We start from the raw sequence: 20118 nt of genomic DNA, 5'->3' as shown, positions 1-20118 counted from the left end.
CCTCTGTGCCCACGATCCGGATGGTCTTGGAGAATTGTCGTCAAACATGACTAGTATTGGGGATACGCATGGAAAGAGACACTTCGGTGCCTTGTTTTTATCTCCCCGCCGATGTTTTTCTTCCTTGTTTTTCTTTTTCTTTTCGCTCAATAAACACTATTCTATTCTATTCTATTCTAAAAAAAAAATCAAAAAATACAAAAAAGTTAAAAAATAAAAAAAGAAAAAAATTTAAAACATAAAATAAAAAAATTTAAACAAAATAAAAAAAAAATAAAACCCAAAAAAAATCAAAAAAAAGAAAAAAAACAAAAAAAAATTAAAAAATAAAAAAAAGTTAAAAAAAAAATAAAACACAAAAAAAAAAAAAACTAAGAAAATAAAAACAAAAAATAAAAAATAAAAAAAAGTTAAAAAATAAAAAAAAGAAAATAAACACAAAAAAAGAAAAAAATTAAAAATAAACAAAAAATTTAAATAAAAAAAAGAAACTAAAACACCAAAAAAGAAAAAAATTAAAAATAAAACAAAAAATTTAAATAAAAAAAGAAACTAAAACACCAAAAAAGAAAAAAATTAAAAAATAAAACAAAAAATTTAAATAAAAAAAGAAACTAAAACACCAAAAAAGAAAAAAATTAAAAAATAAAACAAAAAATTTAAATAAAAAAAAGAAAATAAAACACAAAAAAAGAAAAAAAATATAAAAAATAAAATAAAAACACAATAAAAAACAAAAAATAAAAAAAAATAAAACACACAAAAAAAAATTCATAAAATAAAAAAAAAAATTTTAAAAATAAAAAAAAGAAAATAACAAAAAAACTTTAAAAATTTGTCTGCCGCCGTGTGTGCACACTTCAACAAACCGTGCGCGGAACGCGGAAGCAACCGTACTGCTGGGCTCTAACCCCTGCCCCGTCGAGCACGCAGATCGAGCTGGATCTCTTAATTGATTCTTATTTTCACTTAAAAATTATTTACTTTGAATTAAAATTAGATTAATTCTTATTTTCACTTATCTTTAACAACCTGTCAATTTTTTAACAGCCTATTAAGATAATGCTTAAGAGCCCTTTACAGTTTCCGGAAATTTAGCTTAGTGACCTTGATTAGACAAACCACTTCAGATAGCAATTAAGATAAGGCTTAAGAGCCCTTTACAGTTTACGGAAATAGGCTTAGTGACCTTGATTAGACAAACCACTTCAGATAGCAATTAAGATAAGACAAGGCTTAAGAGCGTTAAATGTTCAATATGTATTACTGCGTGGCGTAAAAAATAAGATTAGTATGGTGGGTAGTCAGAATATGGAGAGTTTCACCGAAGATATCGTGGATGCTAAAACAAACGAACAAACTGAGCTTGGGGGGAGTGTAAGTAATGTAGGTGCGGGCATAGGTAATATAGGTGTAGGAAATGCAGGAAATGTGGGCGCAGGGAGTGTAGGTAGTGTAGGTGCATGCGTAGGTAATCTAGGTGCAGGAAATGTAGGTAGTGTAGGCTTATGTAATGTCAGAGAAAATAAGATTACTCATCGGTTGTCAGAAGATCATCAATCGATCCGTTTCGATGAAAATAACTTCAGTAAAGAGGTATTAATATTAGATTTATTTTTAGTGTATGGAAACGGATTACCTATTGAGAAACAAAGAATATTTGGAAAATACACAGGTTTTAGATAATTTATGTAGCACGAAACGTAAAAAAGTTAGTGTAGGAAATAATAATTTAAACGATATAGTTTCGATGATATGAGTGTTAGTCTAGATAATAAATTTAACATTAAAGTAAATAGTTCAAATGAGACGTTTTCGATCTCAAATTTTAGACGAGAAAAGAATAGATTGCGCATGGCTATGAAAAGGGCAGCCGAGTCACAAGATCAAAAGGAACATCGACAAGAATGCAACAGATTAAGAGCAACTATAAGAAGGAGGCAAGAGACCGATGATATGAGGAATTTCAGAAAAGAACAAGATAGAATGGGGAAGGCTATTACTAGGGAACAAGAGTCACAAGAACAGAGGGAACATAGACAAGAACAAGATAGAATGGGGAAGGCTATTAGTAGGGAACAAGAGTCACAAGAACAGAGGGAACATAGGCAGGAACAAGATAGAATGGGGAAGGCTATTAGTAGGGAACAAGAGTCACAAGAACAGAGGGAACATAGACAAGAACAAGATAGAATGGCAACGGCTATTAGTAGGGAACAAGAGTCACAAGAACAGAGGGAACATAGACAAGAACAAGATAGAATGGCAACGGCTATTAGTAGGGAACAAGAGACAGAAGAACAAAGGGAACATAGGCAAGAGCAAAATAGAATGGGAACTGCTATTAGTAGGGAAAAAGAGACTCAAGAACAGAGGGAACATAGGCAAGAACAAGATAGAATGGCAACGGCTATTAGTAGGGAACAAGAGACTCAAGAACAGAGGGAACATAGGCAAGAACAAGATAGAATGGCAACGGCTATTAGTAGGGAACAAGAGTCACAACAACAAAGGGAACATAGACAAGAACAAGATAGAATGGCAACGGCTATTAGTAGGGAACAAGAGACAGAAGAACAAAGGGAACATAGGCAAGAGCAAAATAGAATGGGAACTGCTATTAGTAGGGAAAAAGAGACTCAAGAACAGAGGGAACATAGGCAAGAACAAGATAGAATGGCAACGGCTATTAGTAGGGAACAAGAGACTCAAGAACAGAGGGAACATAGGCAAGAACAAGATAGAATGGCAACGGCTATTAGTAGGGAACAAGAGTCACAACAACAAAGGGAATGCCGACGAGATCGGAACACAAGAAGAAATTCAGTTAGGAGGAACCAACTAACTCAGGATGAACATCAGACAGAAAATCGACTACGAGTTTCACGCAGGAATAGTAGGGTATCAAATTCTATTGGTTTAGAAAACACTGGATTTAATTATAATAGGGGCATTGAGTATAGAAATTTAGGTAATGTAGGTGCTTTAACGGAGATATGTACTTTTTGTTTAGCTATGAAATTTAAGGGGGAAACTATCGGAATGTGCTGCAGTCGCGGAAAGGTACGTTTACCAGTTTTAGACCCGCCTCCTGAGCCTCTTTTAACACTGTTGAGGAATGATACACCATCATCTAGGCACTTCGTTGATAATATTCGCAGGTACAATAATGTTTTTCAGATGACATCTTTTGGTACAAGTGGAAATTTCAATCCGACGGGCTATATGCCCACATTTAAGGTACTTGGGCAAGTGTATCACAGGATGGGTTCACTCCTTCCAAGTGAAGGCGAGGATTTTAAATTTTTACAAATTTACTTTATAGATAATCACGAAGAACAATCTAACCGAAGATGTCTAGCAGATTCAAGACTACGAGGCAACATTATTAGTTCGTTGCAAAATATGTTGCAAATGTGCAACACGTATATTTCATCTTTTAGATCTGTTCTGAGATCCACAGCAGATGAAGATTGTAAGGTAATTATACATGCAGATAGGACACCTGCAAATGAACATAGCCGTCGATACAACGCACCAACGTCAAACCAGGTTGGAATTCTAATAGTAGGTCAACACTATGACTCGAGAGACATAATAATAAACAAGAGATCCACTGGATTAATGAGAATTTCAGAGACACATCGGTCATATGATGCACTTCAGTACCCATTATTATTTCCGAGAGGAGAGGATGGGTACAATTTTAAGGTAATGCATTTTAATCCGTCGACTGGTTTAACTACTACTAAAAAAACCAGTTGTATGGAATTTTATTCTTATAGGTTGATGATAAGAGAGCAGGAATTCAACATTCTACATCGTACAGGCCAGTTATTTAATCAGTTTATTGTAGATATGTATGCGAAAATAGAGGCAGAGAGACTTCTCTACATTCGGTTGAATCAGCGGAAACTGAGAGCAGAAGAGTATATACATCTAAGAGATGCCATAATGAATGACGGTAATGTGTCTAATGTAGGTCAAATGGTTATTTTGCCTTCGTCATTCACGGGAGGACCAAGATATATGCATGAGCGAACTCAAGATGCTATGACATACGTTAGAAATTACGGAACTCCGGATCTGTTTATCACTTTTACGTGTAATCCGAAATGGCCAGAAATTAGTGATAACATATTTGTAGGACAAAAGGTCGAGTATAGACAAGACATCATAGCACGTGTTTTTAAACAAAAAGTCGATAAGATGATTGATCTTCTATGCAAGGGACAGATTTTTGGGAAGACAAGATGCCACATGTATACAGTAGAGTGGCAAAAAAGAGGTTTACCACATATACATATATTAGTATGGTTAGTAACTAAAATTAGGCCTACAGAGATAGACGATTGCATACGGGCAGAATTGCCAAATCCAAATGAAGATAGAGAATTATACGAGATCATCAAAAGAAATATGATACATGGTCCGTGTGGCATATATAACAGATCATCACCGTGTATGCAAGATGGTAAGTGTTCTAAAGGGTACCCAAAAAACTTAATAATTAACACGCAAACAGGTGAAAATGGATTTCCATTTTACCAGAGAAGGGGAGCAGCTGAAGGAGGATATACTGCAACCCTCCACGAAGGAAAAGAAAATGAAATAACAGTTGATAACAGATGGATAGTGCCTTATAATCCACTATTAAGTAAGATTTTTGATGCACATATCAATGTGGAATTTTGTAATTCAATTAGATCAATTAAATATGTATGTAAGTACATTAATAAAGGGTCAGATCAGGCAATCTTTTCAATAGAGCAACGTGATGAGCCAACTTTTTATCAACATGGACGCTATATCTGCAGTAATGAAGGAGCATGGAGAATTTTTGGATATCCGATTCATGAAAGATATCCATTGGTTATGCATTTAGGGGTTCACCTGGAAAATGGGCAAAGAATTTATTTCACAGAGCAGAATGCACGCAATCAAGTTACAAATGCAAGAAATTCAACTCTGATGGCATTCTTCGAATTATGTCGTACAGATCAATTTGCAAAGACTATATATTATGTTGATGTTCCTAGATATTATACATGGGATGTCGCGGGGAAGAGATTTAAGAGAAGGATAAGAGGAAATCCAGTAAATGGACATTCAGGAATTGTAAGTGCAGATGCATTGGGTAGAGTATATACAGTGCATCCAAATAATTTTGAATGTTATTGTGTTAGGTTACTTTTGCACACCGTACGAGGGCCAGAATCTTTCACTGATCTACGGACTGTAGATGGAGTACTCTGCGAAACATACAGAGAAGCCTGTTTTAAATTAGGTCTTTTAGAGGATGATAATCACTGGAATCAGACTTTAACAGAAGCTGAACTTGCAGATTCCCCATCGCGACTAAGGTATTTATTTACTTTGATGCTAGCCCATTGTGGGTTAGCAAATCCACAACAACTGTGGGAAGGTCACCGAGAAAGCATGTGTGAAGATATATTAAGAGAGAAGAATAGATTGAGTTTCGATGCAGAGATTTTCAACATTGGATTAATCATGATAGATAGATTGCTAATATCTATCGTTGGTAAGAGTATAGGTGAATTTGGTTTTATAATCAGCGATATTCATAATATTAATTCATTTGATGAGCATTATAATTTAGAAGAACTTCGAACAATAGTGGAAGAAAGAGAACAAAGCTTAACCACTGGCCAGTTGGAGGTATACAGAGAAATTAATCGAGTCATCCAAGAAGAAAACGGTTCTATCATTTTTATTGATGCACCGGGTGGAACAGGTAAGACCTATCTTCTAAATCTATTATTAGCTAAGGTCAGAAGCGAAAATAAACTAGCTTTAGCAGTTGCATCTTCTGGAATTGCTGCAACTCTTTTAGATGGCGGTCGAACCGCACATTCGACATTCAACATTCCGTTGAATCTCTCATATACTACTGAACCGGTTTGTAATGTAAAAAAAAATTCAACTACGGGTAATAGAATTATGCATTCTAGGTTAATTGTTTGGGATGAATGTACGATGGCTCATAAAGGCGCATTCGAAGCAGTTGATCGAACATATAGAGATATCAAGAATTGTAGCGACCATTTATTTGGGGGAGCAATAGTTGTATTGGCAGGTGATTTTAGACAGACGCTGCCAATTATTCAAAGAGGGCCGCCTGCGGATGAATTGAATGCCTGCCTCAAATCGTCATATTTGTGGACACACGTGAAAAAGGTAAGCTTAGATGTAAATGTACGTGCACATTTACAAGGCGTTAATAGCATATTCCCACAAATCCTTCTAGATATTGGAAATGGGGCAATCACTTCAGAAATGCAAGACCAGAAAATTAGGCTACCGGAAGAATTATGTATTTTCGTAGAAACAGCAGAAGAATTATTGAATGCCGTCTATTCCGAACTATCTGAACACTACGTGAATTTCGACTGGCTGCGTGAACGAGCTATATTAGCTCCACTTAATGATGAGGTACTTAATATAAATTTAGATTTATTAATGAAAATCCCTGGCAGAGAAAGAATATATAAATCGGTCGACGTTATTATGGACCATGAAAGGGCCTGCGAATATCCTGTAGAATTTTTAAATTCCTTAGATCCATCTGGAATGCCGAATCATCTATTGAAATTAAAAATAGGTGTACCGGTTGTGTTACTCCGCAATCTTGCGCCACCTAAATTATGCAATGGTACAAGGTTGGTTATCAAGAATTTGATGGCTAACGTAATAGAAGCGACAATATTAACAGGTAATTACAGAGGTGAGGATGTTTATATCCCACGAATACCTCTGATTTCGGAAGAATTACCTTTTAGATTTAAGAGACTACAATTTCCGCTGAAGATAAGTTTTGCTATGACAATAAACAAGGCCCAGGGACAGTCTTTAAAGGTAGTAGGCTTATTTTTAGAGAACGAGTGCTTTTCACATGGCCAGCTGTATGTGGGGTGCTCAAGGGTAGGTAGAAGAGAAAATTTATTTATATTTGCCAAGGATGGACGGACTGCAAACATCGTTTATCCACAGGCCTTAGAATAAGGTTATATCAAAGCAGGTCGCATTTATATATCTACATAAATTTATAGTTATTTAAGGAAACTGCGAGCGTAGCGAGCAGGGCCTCCGCAGGAGCTAGCTCGCAGTGAGCGAAGCGAACTGCTGAGCTAGTACTAAATATCTGGCTAAAAGAGGTTGATCATAGTTTTTCATTTCCTTAGGCAATACAATATTTTAGGAAATTAACTTAATCAAGTCCCTCGTCTTCATGTCGGGAAGTACTCTCCTGTCTAATACTTTTTGAGTATTCACTTAGAAGTCCTGAACAGACCGCATGCTGGATAACCAGTTATTGGGACAGAGTTGGACTACTAATGGTACTCACTTACTACACACATTTGTTTACCTTTAATGATTTGAAGAATGTTCCCAAATAATGTGTATTATATACTGTCCACATGACTTTGCATTCCTAATTTGATCATTTTTTTTCCCAAAAAAATTAATAAGGACGTGAAAAGATAGCTAAGCTAATTACTGGCCTCACGAGACACCCGGCCAGCCTCGCGAATGGCGAAGCCGTTCCCTCGGATCACAGCAATCGACAGACGTTCCAGGAGCCAAGAATACTCTCTTGGATCGTGGCTAGTCCTTGAAATCCGTCGGCCGAGCGAGCGAAGGAAGCGGAGTGTCTTGGGGCCGAAAATCCCGGAGGACTCCACGGCAATTGAAGTAAAGAACAGCGAGTTGGAAAGATGGCCGTACTTGAGAATCTTTCGGTCCTCGGCCTGCCTCGAAGCGTGCCCAGGATTGGCGGCGGACTGAGCGAGATTTCCAAGCGAGAACGTGTCCGAACAGGTAGAATCCCAAATAAGGGATTTCCCCTGCTCGTATGGGAAGGTGGACAACCCGTCTGGGCGTTTGCCATCCCCTCTATCCAGTCCAACAGGTTCAAGGATTGACGGGATGCCAGCTGAGGCGAATGCTCTCTGTATGATCGAGTTGAGTTCACTGTGACAGGGGTCGCGACCGGCACTTCGCCGGCAAGCGAGGGGGTGCAAACCGTACTCGTCAACATTTGATCATTAATCACCAAAGGAAATTGTTCCAAGTGACAATAGAGACGGAGTTAATAAAAATCTTTCCACAAAAAAATATAAAAACTTATGTTGAAAAAATAGTAGCTGAAACTAAATTTCCAATATTTAATATTTTATGAACTTGAATGTGTGAATTAGATAATTTCCAAATCTGCTAAACATACAATTTATTATTTCAGTACTATGTTCTAAAAGACACCTCAATGTTGGAAAGAACAAGGACTGATCAATACACGTGTAAACAGAGCAAAATATCCACAAATTATCTTGAGCATGAATTCATAAGAGGAAAGCTTTTAATTCAACTAGAAACTAAAATCCTAGAAAATGAGAAATTTCTATTCCAAATTTAAAAACACACTACTTAGAAATTATTATTGAACGTGGAATACTCACCAGAGTTTTTTATCCCTTCAATTATTTATCTTCATCTAGAATAGCTCTTTCCCCGAATTCCCCGAAGCCACGACATGCAAGAAAAATAACATGCACAATAAACAACAAAAATCAAATATTTATTCAATCAAAGCAATTATTCAACAGAATTAACAAGAAGACTTAACTCAGCAGAAGAATACCCCACAACTGTCTTCAAATCACACACAAATCTATAAACAAACCTCTTCCCAGTGACCTAACCCTAAAAATAGAAAGACCAACCTTAGCAAGCATGTCCCCTTGATAGTAATAACGCAAAGCACGACTCAGTTTGCTATAAGTCATAGTTCCTCTGTTCTTCCTGACCCCCCACAAATGAGCAACCACCTCAGGATTGACTAATTTGAACTCTCCGTTGTCCCCCACCCACCGAATGACCTCCAAACATCGATAGTCTGTCAGCATATCCAACAAAAACTGCCACAACTGCACTCCTCTGTTCTGCCTCACTGAAACAACGTCCAACACGTTTACAGATCTCAATTCTGAGTTATTTATAAATAATAAAACCATGCTGAACTTCGACCAGCACTTCGACCGGCCCATTGTGGTTCACACAAAGAGAGGAGACTGCCGAATTTGTGTCATTCTTAGATAAATTAAAATTTTAGTACAATCAGGGCGTCTTGGACGTGGATAGAATAGTCTTTCAGGGGGTGACCAGTCTCACTTCGAAGGAGGGATAGAATTGTATAAATTGGGCGGTCAATGTCCACCAAACATTGTAGTTGTTCTTTATTCTGTCTTTTTTTGGGAGAATTCGCAACCAGTTCTGAGCACTCCTCTGAGTTGTACATGTTTGGGTGGCTGACTTTGTAAATTGAATAAACACCACAAGATTAAATAATTAAAACAAATAAATTTAATTTTTAAATAAAATAAAAACCATTTAAATATTAGATAATAGTTGAAAAAATTAAAAAACTTAATTTTTAAATTTAATATTTTCATGTTATAATAACAAAATACATGATCGTTTAAATAATAATTTCCTATTAATATAAATGTAATTTTTAAATTATTTAATTAAATTAATAATACAAATATTACTTAATTTAAATAATTATAACATTATTAAATTAAATAAATAAATAAATAGTTTTGATTCTTATGAGGCCACCCGAACAAGAAGAAAATAGCGATTATTTATGCTTTACCGACGGCTTTATATAAAATTTAACTCTCCTAACAAACATAGACTTTGAAGACGCCGAAACAATCTTAATTTCAGAAGTAAGGATCCTCTTACAACATCGGTATGACTTGTCCTTATACTCCTTCAGTGAAGATGCCAATAACCAGGATGACGATGCTCTCGAGATCTCCGAAGTCTTCCGATCTACACTCGATTACTGCAATTTATTCAGTCGCTTCAAGACAAAGGAAACAGTCAGTGCTGTCCGCAGGTTATCGGGGATCTCTGAATGAGTAGAGCCTTGGGAAAACCTGAATTGCATAAATTCGAGCGAGCTCAGTTGGCTAATTTGGCCCCTTCTACAGTCTCTCAGGCCAAAGCGTTGATTCCGAGGTTTCTGTGTTTTTGATATGTCAGTCTTTCTGATAAATTATCTGACGAGAGTATTGCTTCTATCATTGACGATGTTCATTCCAAGACTAAATTCCAACTTTAAATTACTTTTTTCGTTTTTTAAATTTAAATTCTTAAAAGTTGTGGTCTTGGGATTCGAACCCAGGAAAGCTTTGTTATTCGGCCACCGGTTCTTCCATCTGTCGTTTGTGTACTGTCTGTAGTGGCATAACTTTTTTATACGCCTATTCGCAAAATTGTCTTATGTGGTAATTCCTACCTTACATAGTATTCTGATAACACATCAATTTATTGCTAGTGTTAAAGGTATATAATTATATGTAGTTACTCCCAATCAGTGGCATTGGCTCTCCAGTTGTATATCGCTTTTTATTAGTCTACTTAGTCATTCTATTCCATAATAATCTGATTACCTGCCTATCCCTATGAACCAATAAGTCTAATAAACTAAAAACCAGTATTCACTTAGTACAAACAAGCCTATTTCCTCAATACTTATTCACATAACTCATATCGTATAGGTACATGCAAAGTTAATAAATGTTAATAAAATTCCTTCCCCCAAGAACACCTGAGAGGAAAGCCACCAATGGAAAGTGAATGTGCAGAATGAATAGCCTGAACAGCACTCTCCTTCCGATCAAATCTGCCATCAAAACACCAAATACAACTGAATAAAAGCATATCCCTTTTGGACAAACACTCTAATTGTAAGAATCTGCCCAAAATGGGAAAAAACAGCTCTAAGCGTGTCTTCCGAAACAAGTCCAGGAGGCAGTCCCCCCACATAGACAGTCGAATTAGTCTGAGTTGTCTGAGCTGATATTTGTCTATAAGAACGGTCCTTTGTGGGACACACTTTCCGTGAGGCCCAATTAGTCCTAATTGGCCGACTCCCAAGCCACTGAGAATTCATTTGGAGAATAGCACGGGAAGCATCCTCTTCGTGAATGAAGGAGATGAACCCATATCCCTTCGAAACTTGTGTGACTGGATCAACCACGACCTTGCAGTCCCTGCCATGTCACACCTCCATTACGATATCTCCCCGAACTGAGCAAATGCCCTACGGAGTGCTTCGTTGTCGATATCTGGACTGATATCCCCCACGAATATGTGAAAATGTTCTGTGGGTGAAGAATAGTTCATTACTGCTTGTGTCTTGCTTGTTTGGCACGGCTGCCCATTTTATTCGTATTTTCTTGCCGTATAATTCAATGTTGCTTAATTGGGCCATCACATATTCTCCGTCTTCTCGACTGCAGAATTCGACAAAGCAATATATGGTCGATGTTTTTTGCTTCAAGAGGGACTCAGAAAAATCTCAGACCAACTTGCACTATGTGAAAGATACAAAATGTCTGTATGACTGCGTTGGGCAACTTTACCAGGGAGTTCTGGAGGATAGAAATATCAACGTCAAGAAAAACGAAGTAATGTGACCAATTGCTCGCAGCTACTGATCTGGCAATTCGCTGTATTCTAATCAATTTACGAATAGATCTTAATCCTGAAAATAAATAACGATTTCAGAAATTTCTCATTTTCTAGGATCCTAGTTTTTAGGATCCTAGCGGGATAGTTATTCCTTCAGTTGTTTTTAGTCGGATCTCTTCTCCTTTGTTTTCCATATTACTTAGTCTGTTGAAAACCTTCCAAAAATGAGGGTTTTTCTTATTCAGTTTTTAGCATTGTCTCTTCATAGCAAGGTCTGAATGATTTTTGCGACATCATTTATCTCTGTTTTCACGGTACGAATCTTATCCCGAAGACGAATGCAATATATGGTGTCAATGGATCGTCTTAGCTTCTTTTCAAGGTTTCCCTTCCATTTTATAAGTTTTCCCAAAGATTCGTCAATCCGGGTTTTTCTGTTACTATTTGACATGATGTATTTTCTGACCGAAGATTTTTGGAGAAAATCCAGTTTAGCTTCTCTGAGAATTTTATCGAGTTTTTCAATTTTTATATTTGAGGAGATGTTTTCTATTGGATACGGTATCAAATGCATTTTCATTGATATCTCGAAGTCAGACCAGATTGTCCGAGACGTATCATATCCGATGAAAAGATCTTCGCATATCGTAGATGATGTTTGCATACATAAAGATTGAGGTAGGTGATCACTACCAATGTTTATCTAAATTCTTGGTATGCTGCATTGATGAACAAGATCAGCCGATACAAGAAAAACTTCAATACAATCCTCCCCATAACAAGAGAAATGGTTTGGTTCTTGTAAGGTCAAAACACTAAAGCCGCAGTTCTTCGATAATCTGAGGAGTATATGACCGTCCGAATTTGTATTAGCACACCAGTACGATGTGTGTTTTGCGTTAAGGTCTGCTATTAGAATTCCTCCATCATTGTTTTGGAAAAATTCTTCAATAAGATTTGGTTAATTCTTTATTGCTTTGGAGTACATAGCTCCTACAGATATCCATCCAAGGAATGTTAGTAGTTTCAATGCAATTAGTTCGCCAAATTTCTTCAACGATTTTCAAGTCCCTCACCATTAGATTGTCTTTATAATGTCAGGTCGCCATGGGATATCAATCGACTGAAAACCATGGATTTTGTGATGCTGCTTTTCCTTAAGCTTTGTTTTATTAACAACCAATATGTTTACCGATCTAACCAAGTAGCTTAGCTCTGTAGCCCGTTCCGAATTGACCGGGGGTTGATAAGCGTAAAAACGCTCATCTCGTCAAGTTTTGGTGGCTGTCCTCCATAAAGAGCGCCACCAGTTCCAGTAAATTTTTAAACGTTTTTTTAGTCGTCGTTTTCGATTTAAGATGGAGATCCTCCAATTGATTCTTGGAGTATTTTTTATGATTTTCTCTGGGTGGCCCTCATGGAGATAAAGTCAGGTATTAATGCTGATCTTTTTTTCCTCTATTTCCCAACGAGATTTTCAACAAAATTTTTTCCAAATCAGCACAGGTAGCACATAATTTTCTTTTGTTGGGAGATTTGAGAATATTACGAGCCTGGTTATAAGCAGTCGAGGATTCATCTAGAACAGGGGTCTCCAAACCCCGGCCCGCCATGTGATTTAATCCGGCCCGGCTGTTGTAAATATCTTTTTTTGGCAATAAGAAAGGAAATAGATTTGTTTCTCATAAAGAAAAACCGAAAAGAACCACTTTTGTCAGACACAGAATGGCTTTGTAGATTGGCTTTTTTCGTGGACATTACAGGCCATATGAATGAATTAAATCTCAATTTGCAAGGTTAATTTATTATATTTTAGTTTTGAAGGTGAATATGCTCTTATTTGTGATTTATTCACACATGTCAAGGCATTCAAGTAAAAACTAGTGCTTTTTGGAAAACAACTCAAAAATAAAAACTATGTTCATTTCGCATTTTGCGAAAATTTCTGTAAAGAAAACGTTTGTGAATTTCCTGTCGAATTTGGTACCCAAATAATTAAGGATTTGAAGAAACAATTTCTTGAACGATTTTCTGACCTTGACAAGAGAAGCGATGAGATAAGGTTTTTTTTATAGTTTCATTCATTAAAGGTTATTTGAAAATCCTTTTCAATGCGAAGCCGAAACTATTTAAGTTATCTTCAACTTAAATAATTGAACTCCAATCAGATAATATTCTGAAAGATAAATATGAAAAACAGAATATTATTCAATTTTATAAATATTTAAATTCTAATAAGTTTCCAATTTTGAAACGATACGCATGGGGATTTATATCTACTTTCGATACAACATACATTTGTGAACAAACATTTTCAAGAATGAAATATGTAAAATCCAAATATCGAGCAAACTTGTCGGATGAGCACTTAAAGTTGCTTTTGATAATCGGGACAACAGACTTGACGCCTTATTACAATAAAATATATAAAACGAAATCAGTTTCATCATTCTCATTAAAAGCTAATGTTTAAATCTTTTTTGTTATTCTGTCTTCTTAGTCGTAGTTAAAAAATTAGGAGCATTATTAATCTAATTGATTTTACACTATGGCCCACGGTCATCTACCAAATATTCTATCCGGCCCGCGTTGTCAAAAGTTTGGAGACCCCTGATCTAGAACTTGGAGCCCGTGCATTTCAAGATGGTCAGCAATAGGCAGGATTTTTGTTTCCCGATAGAGGTGATAAATGGTGGAAGACTCTAAACGTCTGATTCTCGTTCTAAGCCCAGCATTCTATGTTTTCTCTTATTATTTACTTCAGCGTAGATTTACACATAAGTTACTTTTTTACAAATGAACTTTATTTATGTCGTTTTAACATAAAAAAATGTTTGGCAGGAAATTTATTAATCATAAAAGTTAATTACAGCTTTTCATTTTATTTAGTCTCTTGTTCTTTTACTAACTTGTTCAATTGCTTTTGCATAAAGATATTTTCCATGTGGGAGCCGAACGCTTTATTTGGTGTTAAAAGCTACATGATCCTTAATTGACACCAAGCTCCTACAAGATAGTGAGACTAGAGTTAAATGACAAAGTAAAGGACTTCAATGAAAAACAAAATTAATAAACTAATCCCAAAAATTCCAATTGATTATAATGATTAGTCAGCTTAAAACCTGTTGAGTTTTGTTTGTTTTTTAACTTTTTGACAAATAAATTAACTTATATTAAATTGTTTTAATCATAATATAAGTTCATAATTTGTTATAAATTATTAATCAAATGGTCGACGCATTCCGTGAATATCTGCGATTTCCAACAGTCCAACCAGATCCTGATTATGGTGACATTCTATTAAATAAAAAGCATTTTTAGGTCCTGCGGTTAAATTTCTCTCTGATTTAGCCCTTGGAATAGGGCTTCAGCCTACCGTTTTGGAATTTTATCCAACAAAGCTGATTCTTGTAATAAAGTGGCAAGGGAACGACCCTGAAGCGGAATCAATTTTACTGAATTCCCACATGGACGTTGTTCCAGTGTACAGAGTATTTATGTGTAAATTCAAATATTTTAAGGAGAAGTGGACATTTGATCCATTTGGTGCAGAAATGGACAATAATGGGAACATCTATGCACGTGGAAGTCAGGTTTAAATATATTATAAATGTGGTTAGGATATGAAATGTGTCACAATTCAGTATTTTTTAATTTACTGACGTCAGATATTTAGAAGCAATCAGAAAACTCATCGAAGAAGGTTATGTTTCCCGCCGAACTATATACGTCAGCGTAGTACCAGGTTTATAATTTTTATTTTATTGTTATCAGATGAGGAAATCGGTGGACTGACCGGAATGGCGACGTTTGTGAAGAGTGAGTATTTTAAATCTCTCAACATTGGTTTTGCCCTTGATGAAGGTGTTTTATTATGTCACTAAGAGTTGTAGGAATTGCATCCCCAAATGCAACGTTTTCAGTTTTTTATGGCGAAAGAACTGTAATGCGTTTGATTTTTTTTGACTTGAATGATTTATAGCATTCAAATTGACGTGTCATGGAAACCCAGGCCATGGGTCACTTTTTTGGAGAACACTGCAGGAGAGAAGATGGTAATAAATTTTAGGTTTTAAATTATAGGCAAACTGTCTCGCTGCAGTACAATCTTTCCGCAATAATGAAAGACGAAAACTTGAAGAGTTGTTATGAAACTGTTAATTTTAGAAATCCCGGGATGAAACTGGGAGATGTAACAACTGTCAATTTAACTGTTCTTGAAGGCGGCGTACAGACAAACGTTATCCCGGCCACTCTTTCTGCCAGTTTTTTTTCTTATTTAAGCTATTTGAAGCATTTGATTTACGATTACCTTCAACCACAAGTTTTACTGAAATTTGTGATCAGGTTTTTCCTGAAGCTGAAAAAAATGAGATTTTTATCAATAAATTTATGTTTTATTTGAATTTTTGTAATATTTGACAGGATAGTGAACAAATTCAACCTTCGTCCCTTGATTCCCCGTTTTGTAAATCGTTTTTTTCTGCTATTGATGAACTGTGAGTTTTAATCAATAATTGAGTTAAATTATATTTCAATTTTAAATTTTTGATAAAAAACTTTAGTGAACTGGAAACACAGGTCATGATTTTTCCGGCAGGAACTGATGCAAGATATCTTCGTGGAGTACATTATTAAATCTAACAATACATAGACTGGAATTCCAGTTCTCAACTTTTCCCCGATGAATAACACTCCTGTGCTTCCTCATGACCATGATGAGTATCTAAATGTTGATACGTTTTTGCGAGGAATTGATATTTATCAGATCATTCTCCAAAAAATATCAACTTAATCTAATTTAATTCTAATTTGATTATCTCGATTTTTCTAACCATAATTTAATATTTAATTTTTTTAATATTACCCACAAATGATTAATTAATGATGAAAAGAATTTGACCATTATCATTTTTCTATTTAATGTATTTTTATTTAAGAAAAAAAATTTCTACAGATATTTAGTTCATTTGAAAAATACGTTTATGAGTCAGCAAATGTAGTTTTTTATTACAAAAATTGGTTTTTATTTAATCTATTTTATCATTAACAAAATGTAGATTAACAAATTGCCAATTTTTTTTTTTTTTAGTCTTCATAGGTATTTATTAAAAAAATATGGAAAGCCAAATTAATCAGAAATTAATCGGCCAGCAAGCCGGATGGAACAGCTGTTCCCACGCACAACGGCCAACAGGATCCTTTGGATTAGGAAAGTAAATTCCCTAGGATCCTTGGAGCGTAAAGAACAGAGGTGGCCAAGTTTCTTTAGATGATCAACTGTCTTTGTGCCAAAGACGCACGAAGTCTCAACAACAATTGGCCAAAACCAAAAGCCGTCTAACAAGCCCCGGTATTTTTCGGATTTTGTATGTTCAGCCCTATTAGCACGGGACCCGGGCAGAGAGGCGGATTCGTTGATGGCCGACTTGGAGAAGGAATCAACACACGTGGCATCCCAAACTAGTGGTTTACCAGCGTTGAAAGCGAACAACGTCGAGCATCAGGCCTTTTTCCATCACCACGGTCAAGACCAATTGGCTCAAGGACAGAAGGATACCCTGTTTTTTCGAGGGCATGGAGAATGATCTTGTTAAGAGCCGAATGACGAGGTATGCGACCTGCGCTTTTCTTGCAGGAAAGGGCATGGAGCCCGTATGTGTCCATCGTTGATCCACACCGGCAGGGGTGGGGATTACAAATCGGTAATCCCAGACGAAGGCATATTTTAAAACGGAGGGCATCAGAGTCGAGGCAGGTATCCAAATGGGTCGTGGGAAGGCAGTTAAGCCAGGAGCCAGAATACGGTTGGCGACTGGCACGGAAGCAAGCTAGTCTGTGCTGGTCCAAGAGACGCTCCAACGAGTCAACGTAATATTCACAAATAATTTTGTCCCATTCACGTTGGAGAGATCGTTCTGACGGTAAGACAAAATGCTTTTCCTTCCAAAGCAAGAGTGCAGAATTGATATCAGAGTCCAAAGTTGATTCGGGTGATTTTTCAAGAATCTTATGGACAAGAAGATACAATCCTGAAGAAGATGAAAGGAAAGCGGGAAGAGAAAGGTCGAGCGCGGAGCGAAGCCCCAGACCGCCAGAGGATACAGGAAGTTTGGCCTGACACCAACCAACGTCATCAAACTTGACATTAAAAATCTTCTCAGCGGAAGAACGCACCAGAGCGTCGAAAGAATCCAAGGCAATAGGAATAGAAAAGCAGCGGGAACTCCTTAGGACATAATTGATTTTCGGGATCAGAAGATAATTTTTGAGAATGAAATAAGCAGGGTGGGGATCAATATCTGCAAGTTTATCACAAAGGGAAGAAAGGGCATTCCTCTTGGAATTAAGAATACGAATGGCGGATTGGTCGTAGAATTGCCAATTAAATCATTAATAACTCTTAGAATAATGGTCGGAAAATTAATTATCAATTGTATTAAAATTGTATAATGATTGACTATTAGATTATTTCAAATAATTTCTTTTTGGGATAAATCATAAAATCAAAAACAAAATTAGATGCTAGCTAGATAAGTAGCTAAGAGAATAATCGAGAGCCTAAGAGTCAGCTTAACGACGCCGGGGTGCGTATTTTCGTTGAGCACAGCGACCGAGAGTTGTCGAAAAAGCCAGCTTGTTCAAGTAACTTAATAGAAATTTTTTAAAAAATTGAGAAACTTCATAATCCTGATAAAATTGGTACACCCGTTCATCACAGTCAGATTGAAATTATTGATTTTAAAGCATGTAATGCTTATCTATCATACAATTGTTAAATGTATGAAGAGGAAATAAACGACAGTTTATGTAGAATTAACGTGAGGCGACGAGTCCTGTGAATGGGAATCTCCTACCTGCCGGATCTCAGCGTGGCGTAATGTGGTTTACCATGTTAGTTGGAACTTCAATTGGATATGAAAACGCTCAGAGGGCACCTAATCCCTACCGAAAAAGAACTTGTAGAAATCTGACCCAAGGGAAATCTTTTTCACAGGTCGATCGAACCTTTCCGAAGGATCTCCGTCTCTTGCGAAGTGCATCGAGGATCATGGGAATTATAATTAACAAGTTCACCCTGGTCCTTTGGTCATTAATAAATTCTCAAAAAATTATAATTGAAACATATTGAAATTATTTATGTAGATCATGCTCACTAAATAAGTTTTTTCAATTCCTTTTGAGCTGAATTCATATTCTTATTAGCACTACGCGATGTCAGTAGGCATGTGAAGTCACCTTTCTATGTTTTGTTATATTCGAGCCAGGTCGCGTAACATGTAAAGATCCTCGTTATCCTTAAAGCGCTTCTCAATTTTTTTGAAGTCCTCGTGAAGGACAGACGACACTGTTGTCTTTGAGCAGCCTCTGAAATGTATTGCGTCCAAAGAAAAGTGATCCTACATGGCGCTGAGTTTGTGCGGGTATCTATATCTATCCGGAGAATGTGACAAAACATATTCAATTTGGCCTCTAGAATCTCCTCCAAAATTGACGTGGTTCTTTCTCTCTTATAGAGGATTTGGGACGACATTTTTGATCGACTTCGCGAAAAAAGAATTAGTTGTAGCTGATCTCTGAAAAAAACAGGTTTAGAATTTTGTACTTCTGTTTTGTACAAGTTCATTTTAGCTAATATCTCACAAAGCTTGCCAACACCACTGGTGTTAGGATCTCAACACTACCCTAGTTTCTGAATAGGAGTCTCTCTCCTGTTGCTAGAGAGGTGCATCTTTTATACATTCCAGTTTAGGATCTAAGAAATGACTGCCTAGTTTCTGTGTTTCCTATTTAAAGTTAAATTATATAATTTTTTTTAACGTGTTTAGTAATATTTTTAAAATTTGATTATTAATTATTTGTTGTGTTATTTATTATTAATAAGCACACTGCAAAATAACGTTAGTAAAGTTATCTCGCTTGTTATTTAAGAGAAGGAAAGAGATTTCCAATAATCGGGACTGAGAATCTAAATTAAATAGTCTAGCTAAAGTTATATACAATTGACGTCTATTTGTTAAATTGATTTTATGGCAGATGATGATTCTTAAGTCAGTCATGATTCTGATATAAGGATGACTCTTACTTACTGATGCCGGATAACACTTTCTATTAGGATAATTTTTTATACCTGAATTTTATATTATTGATATTATATCAGTAGTTATTAAAAAAATAGACATCCCATTAGTTCGATATGATGCCATCATTTCCATCATGCAAGCTTTTTGATGCAATGTGGTCGTCTTCCCATTTAAGAATCGCATTAATCAGGACTGGAAATTCCTTCATTTAAAAAGACATGAGATTTATATGTATTATTTAGGTAGGTTAGTGATCGTGGCAAATAGTCCTGTTGACACGAAAGTAGACATGGCCTTGAAAACAAGCCAATGTGTTTCATAAAATATAAAAATAGATAACAATATTTGAAGTCGTGTTTACATTTAAAGACAACTTAAAGCAAGTCGAAGTAGATAAATTTTACAAGTATAATCTACTTGCTGGACAATTTGGCACAGTCACAATAGTCCTTGTCGTATTTACATGGGATAGAATAGTGAACAAGTTATAGTCCTACATAAAAAATTAAATATCTGGACTAATGGATAC

The 20118-nt window shown here is 36.0% G+C and overlaps 1 protein-coding gene across 1 annotated transcript; it reads left to right on the top strand.

Moving 5' to 3' along the window:
* The first annotated feature begins 1293 nt into the window (after window positions 1–1293).
* LOC115231940 (aminoacylase-1-like) lies at window positions 1294–16300 on the top strand. The gene is made up of 4 exons (XM_029801823.1): window positions 1294–1386; window positions 15931–16004; window positions 16071–16129; window positions 16161–16300. Exons 1-4 carry the CDS (start codon window positions 1294–1296, stop codon window positions 16298–16300), a joined length of 366 nt encoding a protein of 121 aa, XP_029657683.1.
* Window positions 16301–20118: the final 3818 nt, after the last annotated feature.

This window comes from Octopus sinensis, unplaced genomic scaffold, assembly GCF_006345805.1.
Source record: "Octopus sinensis unplaced genomic scaffold, ASM634580v1 Contig18959, whole genome shotgun sequence".
NCBI lineage: Eukaryota > Metazoa > Mollusca > Cephalopoda > Octopoda > Octopodidae > Octopus > Octopus sinensis.
Note: the sequence above shows the minus strand (reverse complement) of the source record. Positions and strands in the feature narration are given on the sequence as shown.